The sequence below is a fragment of the Heloderma suspectum genome, chromosome 3 (genome assembly GCF_057233095.1).
Source record: "Heloderma suspectum isolate Gila_16-S chromosome 3, 16-S_ref, whole genome shotgun sequence".
Taxonomy (NCBI): Eukaryota; Metazoa; Chordata; class Lepidosauria; order Squamata; family Helodermatidae; genus Heloderma; species Heloderma suspectum.
The window spans coordinates 205,838,498-205,853,921 of record NC_139460.1 but is presented as its reverse complement, the minus strand read 5'-3'; the positions used below and the strand labels follow the sequence as shown (position 1 = coordinate 205,853,921).

At 43.4% G+C, this 15,424-nt stretch overlaps 1 protein-coding gene across 2 annotated transcripts in view; it reads left to right on the top strand.

Moving 5' to 3' along the window:
* The window catches only part of FAM13C (family with sequence similarity 13 member C), an 80,849-nt gene extending 66,225 nt beyond the window's left edge, over window positions 1-14,624 (top strand). Inside the window, exons 11-14 of one of the 2 annotated variants that reach the window (XM_084845345.1) lie at window positions 7,895-7,990; window positions 9,288-9,484; window positions 10,188-10,289; window positions 11,617-14,624. In XM_084845345.1, the coding sequence (XP_084701471.1) occupies window positions 7,895-7,990; window positions 9,288-9,484; window positions 10,188-10,289; window positions 11,617-11,740 (519 nt within the window). In that variant the 3' untranslated portion in view covers window positions 11,741-14,624. Of the gene's footprint in view, window positions 1-7,894; window positions 7,991-9,284; window positions 9,485-10,187; window positions 10,290-11,616 lie in introns of both variants that reach the window. The other variant, XM_084845343.1, reaches the window with a different exon arrangement.
* Window positions 14,625-15,424: the final 800 nt, after the last annotated feature.

Sequence of the window (15,424 nt, the reverse complement as noted above, 5' to 3'; positions counted from 1 at the left end):
TTTTGACGTAAAAGTAATACAAATTACCATCAAAAAAATCTGACCCCCTGTAAGAACATTAAGTCCTGAATCTAAAATTACCTAACTGCACCATGCTTGTGTATATTTATTTCATATAAAATGAGTTCAGCTGTCACCCTCTGCTTCCCTCTAAAACACAGCCTTATTGACTCAGCACCACCATCCTGGCCCAAGATTGTCACCTTCTTTCCGGGATCCTAGTGAACTTATAAGGTTGAATGTGGTTACTGAACATAGTCTGCAAGCCCCTTTTTTTTTTGTGGATTTGAGCGGTATCTGATGAACAGGCTTGATTGGCATCCAGCAATGGCTGAGATTGCCACGTCCTTATTGAGGATCCTGACTTAGATCGTAAGTGGTCCCAAGGGGCAAAGTCAGGAGAGAGGCATCTGGCCTTCAATGTTTTAACAACACTTTATTTATATAATAGGTAATTTGTAATTGAAATGCTAATTATAAAATTAATTGGCAGTCCATCTGCATCTTAGTTCCTAAATTAACACTTCACATCAAGGCAAAGTAATTTTGCTTAATGATTAGAATGATGAAGAAAAACATTCAACAGTGGAATAAGCAGAGACTGAGGAGGCAAGAAACAAAGCTGGACTTCAGATACTGCGTTTGGGTCCATGTTCGGTTCAGGGTAGTACGAACTGGATAAATTCTGGTCAAAAACAAATCGAAACAATATTCTCATACATCCCTGGTCCCAATCTTGCTGCATCTGAAAAAGTACAAGAGGAGCAAGTATTGCAGGGGGTGCAGCAGTAAGCACATAGGTAGTGTCAGTTCCCAGTAATACCAGTTTAGCCTTTCCACCCCTACCCTGAATTCCTGCCTGTGTTGAGTAGAGTACATCCCAAACTCTCTTTCAGAATATGTTAAAGACCAGGAAAATGGGTTTTCATTCCAATGACATTCCAGGCAGCACTGATGGCCCATTCATAAAATAATATTGTTGTTGTTTAGTCGTTAAGACATGTCCGACTCTTCGTGACCCCACGGACCATAGCACGCCAGGCCTTCCTGTCCTCTGCTCTCTCCCGGAGCGTGCTCAAGTTCATAAAATAATATTATACACACATTAAGAGAGTGGACAATCTCTCCACTTTCATTGACAGAACAGCATTACTATAACACTTAGTTGTTGGGTTCTTTTTTTATTCAAAGCTGCTTTGAGTATAAGAAACATTCAACTATGAAGGCATGGATTTTGAGGACATTTTAAAAATACATACTGTTTCCAGTCCATCAGGCTTAATTCCTGTTGATTGCAATGGGATTCCAGCATCTTGAACGCCTTGAACTTCCTGGATCGTAGCCTGTATTCTACAACTACTTAATTCTTTGCTTCCTACCAAAATAAGGGACCACAGTTGCAGACAGGTATTTGCGTAGAACCACACATTCTACTTTGCAAACATTCATTGTGCGGTGGGGTAAGGTGTGGCAGAAACTCAGCAAGAGGGCGGAGGGTTAAGCATTCCACCCCCTGCTGTTTCTCAGCTTCAGATCATTCCCTTTCAAAGCTGCTTTGCCTAGAAGAGCAGTCATTGGGGATTTCTAAATGTGATATGTACTGAATAGTCTTGCCCAGGATCTCAAAGAGAGAATAGTTAAGAACAACCATGTGTGTTAGTTAAAAATGTCCCAAACTAAAATCATGTCTTCTGGAGGGGTGTTGCCTTTCAGAGGCAAGGGAGAGAGATTTCTAAGGCACACTAATGTTCTTTTGATGTCCACTCATAGTAATCGTGATAGCCAAACACATACCACTAGTGGCCCAAATGAAAGATGTGCTCTGCTAGAAAATCAACATGGAGAAGAGCGTATTATTTATAGATACACTAAAGACAATTCCCAGCATTCTGTCACAGTCTGGCGTGACCAAGGAACAGAACCCTGGGCATGATTTGAATGAAGCCCATGATACAGCAACCGTGCTTGAAGCTATGCAGATCTGGGTCTGGTCAGTGCCTGGATGGGAGACATTCATTTTTATTTTTATTTTTATTTTTATTTTTATTTTTATATATATATATATATATATATATACACACACACACACACACACATACACATACACATACATACATACATACATATACACACACACACACACACACACACAAAGTGTGTACAGGGCAATAGCAAACTGAGAGGAAATAGTTATGCATCATCACACAGACTTCATACCAAGAGCTTTTCTATTACTGCAGTTAAATACCTGAAGAAAAATAAAACTAAAGGGAGGAGATTACTCCAAACAGTTTATAGAAGGGCAGTAGTTTTGTTGGAGCCCAAAGCTCCATTGATAAAGGAAATAAAAATACGTTGGTAGTTTTTTTCCCCTGAGACTGTCACTAATTAGTTTTCATTGGATCAGCAGCAAGCAGCTTATAGACACTGACATTGTTTTGAGAGAGCCTTCCTGCTTTATCCAATTTAATCAGGCATGAACTAAGAGGAATGAAAGGGCCACAGTTCCTTCTGGAGAGGGGAGGAAACTCAAGAATAGCTTATCAGCTGATATTGCTGGTGTTGGAGAGAGGGAACAACTTTTTGACTGATTCATCAAAACCACTCTGTATGCTTCATCACAGCCTCACCCAGCCTGGAGCCCTCCAGATGTGTTAGATGACAACAGCCCCCATTATCCCCAGCCAGCATGGCTGCTTTATCACTTAGAAACAGCCACTTTCTAAGGGATCTTCAAGACTTTGCGTGTAATTCAGAAAGCTGCAAGTGCTTATACAACCCAGCCAAGACAGACGCCCTAGTCCAGCTCAAGTTAGTTGTCACTAAGCTCCATTGAACCATTGGAACAAGTCAGGGGAGAGTTCCATTGCTTTCAGTGAGGCATAGCCACAACAAAGTTTAGTTGAAATGGGGCCAAACTGTATGAATTCTATGTGGATATACTATGTGGGCTATTTAGGTGCAAGTACTTCATTGCTGATGACCAAATAGAGATATGCACTTTAAAAAAAAGAGTATAATGCTTCGCTTCAAGTTATTTTTTGGTGTTTTTTTTTACATGTACTCTATGAATGGAAGCAGAGATAAAATGGATGCAGATTTTCTGCCTCCAGAAGGCGTGGGCAACTTGTGGCCCTCCAGGTGTTTTGGCCTACAAGTCCTATCAGATATAGTACACACAGCCAATGTTGAAGGATGATGGGTGCTGCAGGCCAAAACATCACCTTCCCCTGGCCTATAGATTAGCTGGCTTTCTGCCCCTTTTCCTGACAAGTACTTAGAACCCAGTGGGACATTCAGAGATCAGGGAGGGCCAACTTTCCTGATTCTGTGTAGAGTTGAAAGGAGCTTTTCAAAATGAGAGATTTATGTGTTGGAAAATAGAAGGCTTAGCAAGGCTAAAATAACTGGAACCATAACTGATAGAATAAGCTTTTTCCTGTGTACTCTCATGGCAAGATAAACGAGTTGTATCGTAGTCGACCAAGCATGATGCACACCCTGAAGCTGGTTTCTGTTAATTAATTCGTTCCATGATGGCCATTAAGATTGTCCCTCAATGTAGGCTCCAAGGAAGAAAACCAAGGCATAAAATGAACACCCAAGCCCTTCAAGACCCTATTAAGCAAGCCTGCTTTCAAACAACCCTCAAGGACCATCTACCTATGGAAACCCCTGAAAATGTCGAGGAACACTGGAATAAACTGAAGACTTCCATTATCGCAGCCTGTGAACAAACTATCGGATACCAAACTAAGAAACATCAGGACTGGTTTGATGAGAATGATAGGGAGATTGAACATATTATTGATAAGAAAAGGAAAGCTTTCCAAATATGGCAAAAAGACATCAACTGTGCCACTAAGAAAAAAATCTATGCCAGTGCAAAGGCTGAGGTCCGAAGAAGAACTAGAGAACTTAAGAACACCTGGTGGATAAAGAAAGCTCAAGAAATCCAGCATTTTGCAGATGCCCATGACACATGGGGCTTTTTTAATGCCACAAAGGCCATCTACAGAACAACAAACCATGGTACAAACCCCTTACGCTCAATAGATGGTGCCGAACTTCTAAAGGACAAAGAGTCTATTGCATTGCGTTGGAAAGAGCATTACCACAACTTCCTTAACCATAACTCTATTGTGGCCGATGAGATTTTCTCGCAAATCCCACAAAAACAAACCAGAGATGAGCTTGCAGTATCCCCTAGTTTGGAGGAAGTCAGTAAAGCCATTAACCAAATGAAAAATAATAAAGCTAGTGGACCCGATGGGATCCCTGTTGAAGTCTTTAAAGACGGTGAGCCTGAAGCTACACAACAGATTCACAAGCTCATCGAAAAAATCTGGATGAGGGAGGAGATCCCAGCAGATTTCAGGGATGCCATAATTATCACTCTCTTTAAAAAGGGTGATAGAACAGATTGTGGAAACTATCGAGGCATCTCCCTTCTAGCTACGGCAGGCAAAATTCCGGCAAGGATCCTCGCAAACCGCCTTCTACCTATCTCAGAAGACATTCTCCCTGAATCCCAAAATGGCTTCTGCCGCCCCAGGGGGACAGTGGATATGATCTTCACTGCACGACAGCTCCAAGAAAAATGCAGGGAGCAAAACCAACCCCTGTACATGGCTTTTATTGATCTGACTAAGACCTTCGACACTGTAAACCGAACTGCTCTCTGGACCATCCTTCTGAAAACCGGATGCCCTAATAAATTTGTGAACATCTTGTGGCTCCTCCATGATGGCAACAATCTTGGATAACAATGGCTCTCAAAGTGATCCATTCAAAGTGGGATCGGGCGTTAAACAGAGATGCATCATTGCTCCAACCTTATTCGCTATCTTTATCGCTATGATTCTATACCTTGTTGAAGGGAAACTTCCCACTGGTGTAGAAATCATATATCAAACAGATGGAAAACTTTTTAATCTCAGTAGGCTGAAAGCAAAAAGTAAGGTAATTATATCCTCTGTCATAGAACTTCACTATGCTGATGATAACGTAATCTGCGCACATTCAGAGGAAAATCTCCAAACTGTCCTAAACATCTTCGCAGAAGCATATGAAAAGCTCGGCCTCTCGCTTAACATCAAAAAAAAAAAGTGCTTTACCAGCTAGCACAAACCAATCCCTCTGTAGCGCCATCAATCCAGCTTAACAGTGTGATGCTGGAAAATGTCGATCACTTTTCTTATCTTGGCAGCCATCTCTCCACAAAAGCTGACATGGATGCTGAAATTCAGCATCGCCTGAGCTCTGCGACTGTAGCATTCTCCTGAATGAAGCGTAGAGTGTTCGAGGATCGGGACATTCTCAGGGAGACCAAAATGCTTGTTTAGAAAGCCATTGTACTACCAACCTTACTGTACGCCTGTGAAATATGGACCATCTATAAACGCCACTCCCAACTTCTCGAAAAATTCCACTAATGCTGCCTCCAAAAAATTCTGCAAATTACTTGGGAAGACAGATGGACTAATGTGAGTGTACTGGAAGAAGCAAAGACCACCAGCGTTGAAACAATGATTCTCCAACATCAACTTCGCTGGATCAGCCATTTTGTTCGAATGCCTGATTATCGTCTTCCAAAGCAGTTACTCTATTCCCAACTTATGAATGGAAAACGGAATATTGGTGGACAGCAAAAGAGATTTAAAGATGTTCTTAAAGCTAATCTAAAAAAATGTAACATAAGCATTGAGAACTGGGAAGCTCTAACCCGTGAGCATTCCAACTGGAGGTCAGCCTATATTAAAGGCGCTATGGGCTTTGAAGAAGCATGAGTACAGAGCGAAAGGGAGAAACGAGCTCAGCAGAAGGCACGTCAAGCAAACCCTCACCGTGACTGCCTTCCACCTGGAAACCTATGTCCTCACTGTGGGAGGCTGTGTAGATCCAGAATCAGCCTTTACAGCCACCTGCAGACCCACTGCTAGAGATTAATGTGTTGATTGACTTATCTTCTATGAATCTGTCTAATCCTTTTAAAGAGTTATCTATATAGACTCTATCTTTGGAAGACAATCTTACTCGATCACGAGTGATTGCCATGATGATGATGACTGGCTAAGATGGACTGATTCGCTATAAATGTGTTTTGTATGTTTTTATGTTCTTCTTTACCGGATCTGCTTAGCTGTTCCTCTGCTTCACCCTCTCCAGTCTCCCCATCTACTGGCTCTTTTCCCTTTCACATCCTTAAGGGATTTCCTTTGGCCTTCCATTTACCTTACAGCACAATCTATCCCTTAGCCCAGCCTTCCCCAACCTGGTGCCCTCCAGGTGTTTTGAACATCAATTCCCATTAGCCCCAGCCAGCATAGCCAATGGTCAGGAATGCTGGGAATTGTAGTCTAAAACATCTAGAGGGCACCGGACTGGTGAAGGCTTCCTTACCCTATGACTGTAGTTGGGCTGTGTTTGTCGGTGCACTTGTTGCCCCAAATGCACAGATCTTATGTATCGTAGAGAAGATGGATTATGTACCATAGTAGAATGTTACCAGTGGGGAGGGGCAAATCAGTCTTTTTCTGGTCTGTGTTACTTTCGCAGGTATTTAGCCATAATTTTGTTTTGTCCAGATTCTGCATTAATCTGCAAATGGTTTTTCCCCCCTAATCTGCACAAAATCACACATATTTAAATGCCTAGTTTAAAATTTATTTTCTCTCAAAATACACATTTCTAAACATTTTCCTCCAAATATGCATTTTAAATGTGTTTTGATACATTTTTGATCTGAGAACTGCATTGGAATGTTTGGAGAAGTGCAAAATCTGATGGATAACTAAATTCTAATCCACACGTTTGTCTGGGAAAACTGAATTCCTCAAGCATCTCTTGTTACCAATATCCTTGAATTCTTCAGTCCTTTTCAGGACTTAGAGTCAAACCTACCAATACTAACAGTTTACAATGCTCTTTCTCTGCACAGCTGGTGCTCAGAGACTAAGCATTTGTCATCGGGCTTTCTGTGAAAATTACTCCAGCAATCTTGAGGATATGACATCAGCTAAATTTGTTAAAACACCAGGAGCTGGAATAAATATATAACTCATTTTGGTGGGCAGCTCCACTCATGCTGTTTTGTCATTGGCTGGAGTCTCTTTTCCCTAATACGTTGTGATAATAGTAAACCAATGGTGTAAGATGCAAGAGTGTCATAAGGAAGACAGTGGGTCCCTGGAATATCCAAGGTTTGACAATCCTTTTGTTGACTGAGTCACCATTGAGTAGCTCAACCAAGCCTCCGCTGCCACAGCAGTGCCAACATCGGCAGTTGCCAGAGGCAAGAGCTTGCAAAGAAAGTAAGGTATGACCTTAGGGTTTGCTGGCAACGCACTTTGGTAGGAGTGGCGGAGCCCTGACTCTCCATCACTTTCCAACTTCTACTCAAAAGTGGTGTTCCATTAAAACTAGTTAGTTGCAGACCAGAAATGTATCAATTAGCTTTTAAATTCCCATAGAAAAAATGGTAGCATGAAGTGTAAAACAAAACCTGACGGTCACATTTTGTATACTACATTTTGTATACTTCCTATACTACTGCTTCTCCTGTAGAAATTTAAAGCAACATACAGATTAAGACAAATAACTCCTCTTCTTTGGCACTGCATCATGCTCTGTGCCAGCGAAGAGGTAGGTGTTTTTTTTCCTAATCTGAATATTGCTTTAAATTTCTGTAAGAGAAACAGTAGTATGGACAGTACAAAATGTGACCTTTAGATTTTGTTTTATGTTCCATGCCACTGTTTTCGTATAGGAATTTAAAAGCCAGTTAAGTAAATTCTTGGTTGGCAACTAATGTTAATGGAGTACCACATCTGAGTAGAAGTATCTAACATCTTGCTTCTCCAGAGTCAATATATTACTTATTGTTTCTTTTCAGATGAACAAGCAGGATAGAAGTCTGATGAAGCCCCTTTATGAAAGATACAGAATTATCAAGCAGCTCCTGTCAACACCATCTTTGATTACAACCATTGTAAGTCAGAAAGAGATTGTGGAAATAAATAATTTTGAGCTTTTCCTACGCTTGCCCTTTCTATCGGTCCCATTCACACAGGGAGATCATTCCCATGAGATGTGTTGAAGGAATAGTATAAACAAGGGAACTGAACAGCAATGTTCCCAAGAGTGCAATAACAGGAATTCAGAAAGCTCTAAGTGTTCATTCATGTTTCATCTTGCCTTCCAGTATTGTCACATTTTTAAAAGCATGAACAGTGTAGATAGTTAATAAATAAAGACTCAGTACCATATTTGTGTACCGCAACTGTTTTCTACAGTCAGTTCAGATGAGAGCAGGAGTACATGTTAAGACTGTTACAGGAAACACCTGTGCTTTTCTGCAGCAAACTCATCGACTGTGGAAGTTAAATTTGTGTACACATGTATCTTTAAGCACCAGTGCACACATCTGGAAGACCTGATTGGTATGTATGCACATAGTTTACTTCCATAGTTAATTTGTGACACCAGTGCTTTCTACAGAAATCCTAATATGTAATGTTGGCCTTCCTTTCCCACATCCTTGAGCATCCCTATCTATTGGATTGGGGCAATAGGGCTTTCCAAGGAGGTTTGAGCCCCCAGGATCTCTTCTTTTAGAAAATAACCATTGTGTCCCACACCTGTCCCCCTCCCCAACGTTGATGTTTAGGGCTTGTACTATATTGTGGAACAGTGTCACTTTAGGGATGGTGTTCTTTGTGACAGTGAAACATGTGACATATTTTTGCACTGTGCCAGGCTGGATTGCTTTGCGGTCCCTGTTCAAGCTGTGCTTTCCCTTCTTTTCTGTGGAGATCTGCTTACATGAAGAAGGCTGTAATTGCAAGCATTCTTCCTAGGAAATAAAACACATCAGACCCAGGGGGACTTGCTTCCAAGTAAATTTGCTTACGATCGGGCTCTTAGGCTTGCTTCTTAATGCTGTGGCCAAAAGTATCCACTATATAGGAGCTTGCTCTCGGAAGGGGTGCGTTGGTGACAACTAATCAAGAACTGGGATTTCTGGAGAGCGGGAGAAGGAGAGGAAGGGAGTAATTGTGGCAACTTGCATGGAGGGAGAACAATATTCAGTGCCATGTGCACTGAAGAACTTCCACTAAAGTCAATGAACTGGTTTACGCTGTTGATGATGGAAAGAATTCAGAAGAAAAACTGAATGTCCGGGCTGTCCCTACTGTTAGGCAGAATACTGTTCTCTTCACCATTATTTTTCAAAGATAGGCGTGCAGGGAGTTAATTTGATAACCCTCATTCCATGCTACAAGCAGGAAGAGGAAGATTCCGATGAAGATCACTCCCAGAGCAGCTATGAATTATCCTCTGCTATGTCCCTCAATTTGCCCACTGATGAACAACTATGTCAGTCAGATGAGGAGAACGAGCCCGCCTTTGTTTCACCTCTGGATGAAAAGAAAGCAATCAAGCAGCCTGCCCTGTCGATGTCCAACTTGCATGAGGCCACAATGTGAGTGCTGACGTCTGTTTGTTGAAATTTAGGGGAATAGCATGTATATGTTGTTCCCTGGGGAAATGTAAAGATGGATTTCAGACAAGATGCAGGGCTGTGAGGAACAGGAAATGCAAATCAAGTGTTCTTCCAGGTACCTATGCTTATCATTGTGATTGAAGTGATCCTGAGACACCAGTGCAAATCTACAAACCTAATGTAATACGACTTTTCCTATTTGACATGCAAAAGTAAAAAATAAAAGTGCTCTAGCCACATTGGTGCCTTGGCATTGTCAGAGATATTAGACACATCCCTGGAGGATAAAGCTCTTAGTGGCTACTAGTCATTATGGCTATATTCTACCTCCAATATCAGAGGCAGTATGTCTCTCTATACCTGTTGCTAGGGAACGTGAGTGCGAGGGTGCTGTTGCGCTCACGTCCCACTTTTGGGCTTCCCATAATCTGGTTGGCCACTGCAGGATCAGTGCTGGACTAGATAGGCCTTTGGTTTGATCCAGCATGGCTCATTATGTGGGTGGAATTAGTAAAATATCCTCATACACTGTTGAGCATATCCTTCCCAACCTAAGCACAGGCCACAAGAGGTAACACCATTGGACTTGAATGCATATTCCTGATATCTGTCTACCCATCTGTCACTTTCATTAAGTGTTTTCAGACCATACAATCTCCAGGTTCCGCTTTTCCCTTTGCAGGCCTGTGCTTCTGGAACATCTCCGAGAAACAAGAGCTGACAAGAAAAGGCTAAGGAAAGTGTTGCGAGAATTTGAGGAACAATTCTTTAAGCAAACAGGAAGGTAAGACTATCGCCTGTGTGTTTTATCTCAGCCCCTCTGTTGTGTTGCGGCTGACCTATACCATCACAAATCCCCCAAAGTAAATGGCTTTCTGCGGGATATTGAGGTAGGGCTGCACAAAACAAGATTTGTCAGTATTTTCCAGCCTTACAATAGCAGAGGCACATATCCCATTAAAATTGGAGGCGCACTTCACACTTACACCCAAAAAAGATTTACTGTTGAAGTGTGTAAGGACATGCAGTACCTTGCTCATGGAGGAATCACCTACCACCTGTGTGCCTGTGACTGGAAGGAGGCAAGTCTAGAGCAGTGACTCATGCAGGGATACGATGGCCAGCCACTCATTGTGTATATACTTTGGGCTCCCAGGCAGCTTTAAGTCTTTATTTCTCACAGCACACTAGCAGTTCTATCATGGCGTGTAAGTGTGCTACAACATAGATCTACTGCCTTAAGCATCCTGTGGGTATATTTGTACACCATTTGTAGATGAGGGCACCTTTCACCTGTTGAAGATTAGAAGAGCTCTTGTACAGTGTAGACCATTGGTCTTCATACTGTGGGTTACCATCGGACTGAAGGGGGCCAGGGCAGCATCTTCCTTTTCAAGAGACATTTCTTTTCCAGAGACAAAATCATCACAACCACACACACACACACACACACACACACACACACACACTTTTGTGAAGAAAAACTGCATTTTTAGCTGTTTATGTTTTGCATTGTTTATATTAAGGGGGTGAGACTGGGGAGCCCCACCCACTTTTTCCCACTGGGACAGTGAGCTTGATTGGCGTTGCTAGGCCAGAAGAAGAGGCTTTAGCCTGCCCTGTGATTTTGGTGCAGCCGGGGTTGCTGTTTCCCTGCCAGGGAAACAGCGATCCCGGTCAGGATTGCTGGGGGTGGATGGTAAAGACCTTAACCTCTCCACCTCCAATCATTTCCAGTGCTTCTGCGATCACTGTTTCCCTGTTGCTAATAGTGGTGGGAAAGCAGAAAAGTCAGGGGGGATTACTGGAGAGTGGGAGAGGCTTTAACTTCCCCATCCCCAGCAATCCCAACTGAGCAGGCAGGGAGGGGAGGTTTAAACCCCATCTCTACATGCTGAGATATGGGTGGGGAAGAGTGTGTGTCTGTCTGTCTCTGTGTGTGCACAGCCCCCAACCCGGCACTGCACATGGCCCTTGGGGCGAAAAAAGTTGCCCACCCCTGGTTTATATCCTTTGGAGTGAAATGTCTTATTTGTCCCAGATTATAAATCATTTGTGAATCTTTGCTTCTTTGTCACTTAAGTGCCAGTGTTCCATTTGCCATTTTTCAGGAGTCCCCAAAAGGAAGATCGCATCCCCATGGCAGAGGAGTACTCGGAGTACAAGCACATCAAAGCCAAGCTCCGACTGCTGGAGGTTCTCATCAGCAAGCATGATGTCTCCAAAACCATCTGAAACCAGTGGTTTGCGATAGTAAAATGCCCTGGTGTGGGAATAGACTAGAGGGAGAGAGAGAGAGCGAGAGGAAGAATTACACAGGTCTGGTTCTTTCTGCACAATGTTTAACACCTTGAAATTCTGATGCACTTTATTAATGTTATACTGCTGCAGGTGAGAGTGTGAGAGAGATTGGAGCAGGTGTGAGAATGCAGGAGGAAGGAGTGACTGAATGGAGAACTGCTTCTACTCTGTGAGTCATCACCTATTTCTGGAGCCAGGTTTTACTCTTGACAGGTTTTCCTTTGCTTAGGCAAAAGGGGGCAGCCATATGCAGATCCAGGAAGCTGGGTTAGGGGGCCCGCCTGTTTCTCTCAAAGCTCCACTGCAAGGTGTTTTCAGGCAGGTGGTGTTCCTTCAACAACCATACTAAAAATATTGGAAGGACAGTGCAACCCTTTACATATGGTAAGCCATTGTCCCCTCTTCATTTCTCTGGTCCGTGCTACCCAAGGGGGAAAATATAGGCATACTGTACTTCTCTTGAACTGATCAAGACTTCATTAACTCCTGAAGGGTAAAATCCCATTGTACTAAAATCTGAGGTAAATTAATAATCTTCTAGGGTAATTGTCCTAAACCTATTCCAGCTGGCAAGTGAAATGTCCTCCATGATCTAATTACTGATTTACCAACATTAAAAAAAAGAAATTGTGAGATGTCAGTGCTATAGTCTGGAAGGCTTTTGTAGCTCTGAGAGCATGTTGGATTCACTAGGTGTTGGAATGGAACTCACCTCTAATGATTGGAGGAGACCCGGAGTAAAGTACCCTGTTCTCCATTCTGCCCTGCTGGGCTGGGTGCCACTTTGTGATGGGCTACGCCAAAGCTGTACTTTTTGATCCTCGTTGGAGACTGAGCGGAAAAACAACTGCCCACCCCCTGTCATGGGTAGTTCAGTATGCTCTGGAGGACTCTACATCCAAATGCAGCCCACCACTGATGTCAGGAAGTTCATTTGGTGATATGCTCGCTCACTTGCTTTCTCCATAGATGAAATGCAACAGTACCTGTGCAGGAGAAGATACTGTTTTGAGGCCTCACAGGTATTGAGGATGCAGGCTTTCATCCATCTTGCACCGGAGGGCCCTTGACGGGCTGTTCATTAACAAATAGGAACAAGCAAGTCTATATTTCTCAGTCTGGTGGAGACATCTTTTCACCTGCCACACCTCCTGGGGTGTCAGAGCCTGGGCAGAAGGTAAGCAGGCAATATATTTATACAGCTGCCCCAAACACAACATTAAAATATTATATAAAACAATACAAACAAAGGCAAAACACAGTTAAAACATGGCTTTTGAGCTGAGAGGCTCAGGCTATAAGACATACATTATTTAAAATGTGTGGATGAATAAAAAGGTCTTTACCAAAAGGTGGCACCAGGTGAACGTCTGTGGGAAGGCTCTTCCATAAGAGGGGTGGCATGACTACTGAAAAGGTCCTCTGGCCCTGGAAGTCACCCACGTCATTTCATTTGGCAGGAGCACTTGGAGTAGGGCCTCTGAAGAAGATCTTATGGTCTGGTAGGCACATATGGGAAAAGGTGGTCCTTCAGGTAACCTAGTCTCAAGCCATTTGGGGCTGTAAAGGTTAGAATCGGCACTTTAAATTGGGCCTGGAAACGGACTGGGAGCTAGCACAGGTGACAAAGCAGAGGCCTTGTATGGTCAAACTTCCCAGTCCCAGTCAATAATGTTGTGGCCCTATTCTGGACCAATTGCAGTTTTTGAACTATTTTTAAAGGCAGCCCCAGTGCATTGTAATAATCTACCAGGAGGTTACCAGAACATGAGTAACTCTGGCCAAGATAGCTGCTGTATTCATTTTGGGGGAATGAAGGATGGTTCTAATAGAAGGAGTACCTGGGCTGGTAGAGTCTACACACAAACTGGACTCTGTAGAAAGTACCTGCAGTTCCCAAATGCTTTCAGCTGTAATTATGGTGATCAGGAGCGCTGCTTTTCAGTATGCAGGAAATATGATACCAACAACCATGGCTCAAAGCAAGGATGGAGAGACTCCAGCCCAGGAGTAAATTTGGCCTGCCAAAGCCTCGCTGTCTGGCTCCCACTTAGGCCCTGCCCCCTCCCCAAAGTCCTTGCCTGATCTGAGAAGGGAGACGGAAGCTGGCTCTATTGGAAATCACTGCCTTGGGATGCCTAAAGTGGTTCTCAAGCCTCCATTTGTCTCAAAGAGAAGTGTGGTTGAGAGCCTTAAATGCCAAGTTTAGGTTCCAGATTGGCAGGCAGATTTTTCTCCTGTACTGTCCCCCTGAGGTAGCTTGAGGAGATGTTCACACTTGAGGGACAGGGACTTTCGTGGGCTTGCAGCAGAAGCAAGAGGCCGCATGGTCTGAGCAATGAGACTCTGTAAACAGGACCCACCATGGGCAGGGGTAGGGGGAAACCTAAGAAGAGGCCTGCTGGATCAGACCAAATCTCGTCCAGCAGTCTGTTTCCCACCATGGCCAGGCAGATGCCTCATTAGGAAGCTCACAAGCAGGACATGGGTTGGAATTGTATTACCCATTGCCTGTCAGTAATCAAGGCTGTGTGTTGCTGTGCTGCAATTCCATGCACACAATACAAAATCACAACATGTGGTGCTCAGTACAGAACTCAGCTATCGGGGGATTTCAGTGTTCTGTCCCTCTCTCCTGGAAAAATAAGAAGAAAGCGTCCTGCTCTTCACAAGTAAAGGTATGCTTGTGAAAGAGCGTGGGCAATTCACAGTGCAGCGTCAGCAGCCAGAATGGTTACTGAATACAACTTTCAGTCACGGGGGGTGGGGGGTCAGTGCCCTCCAGGGCTTCTTCTCCATCCCCATGACTAAATTATGCAAAAGTAAAAAGAAAACCAGAATTGTACACATTAAGAGAGATTCTGGAAATTTGTCTAATTTGCATAGGATTGGATCCAGACTTAGTCATGCTTAGAGTAGACCCTACTGAAGTCATGGGGATTAAATTAGTCATGGCTAATTGATTTTAATAGATCTGCTGTAACAACGGCTAAGACTGGACCCAACCCATAATGTATGTGTATTGGAGAATCCAGAAGTTCTTACTGAAGAATCTGGGCTACCCTGCTAAGTGTGATAGATATGGTGGCATTCCTTCTATGCCCCCAGGTCAGTGAGAGTTAAAGGGGCAGGATTCGTCTCACAGTGCAGGGACTATGTGATACTGCGATCATGCTGGAGTGCCTATCATGCAGGAACTAGTCCCTTGGGAAGAGAATTAGGGGGTGTAAATGCCACGTGCTACAGAGGAAGTCAAGTGTTCAATGAAAATGGCAGACAGGCACATAAAGCAGGAGCAGCTCACAGGCTGAGGCATCCTTTGTGTTTTTGGGAAGCTGGGGACAACAGCCATCAGCACTTCTTTGTTCCTTCTGACTGTATGGCTTTAAAGAAACTGACTGCCCCCTGGATCTAAATATCCACATTGGAATATTACCACTGCAGAAACCAGGAAGCTATCTAGGCTTTGAATAATGGGGTGGCCCTTAGCCCTACTTCCTGAATTTGCTAAAACGCTGCCTACTTTTGTCTGAGGCGAGGTAAACCCTATGTGGTGGGGTAGCTGGCTTACCAGGTTAAGTAATATTTCTCTTTGAAGTGCACTGTGGTGACTATTAA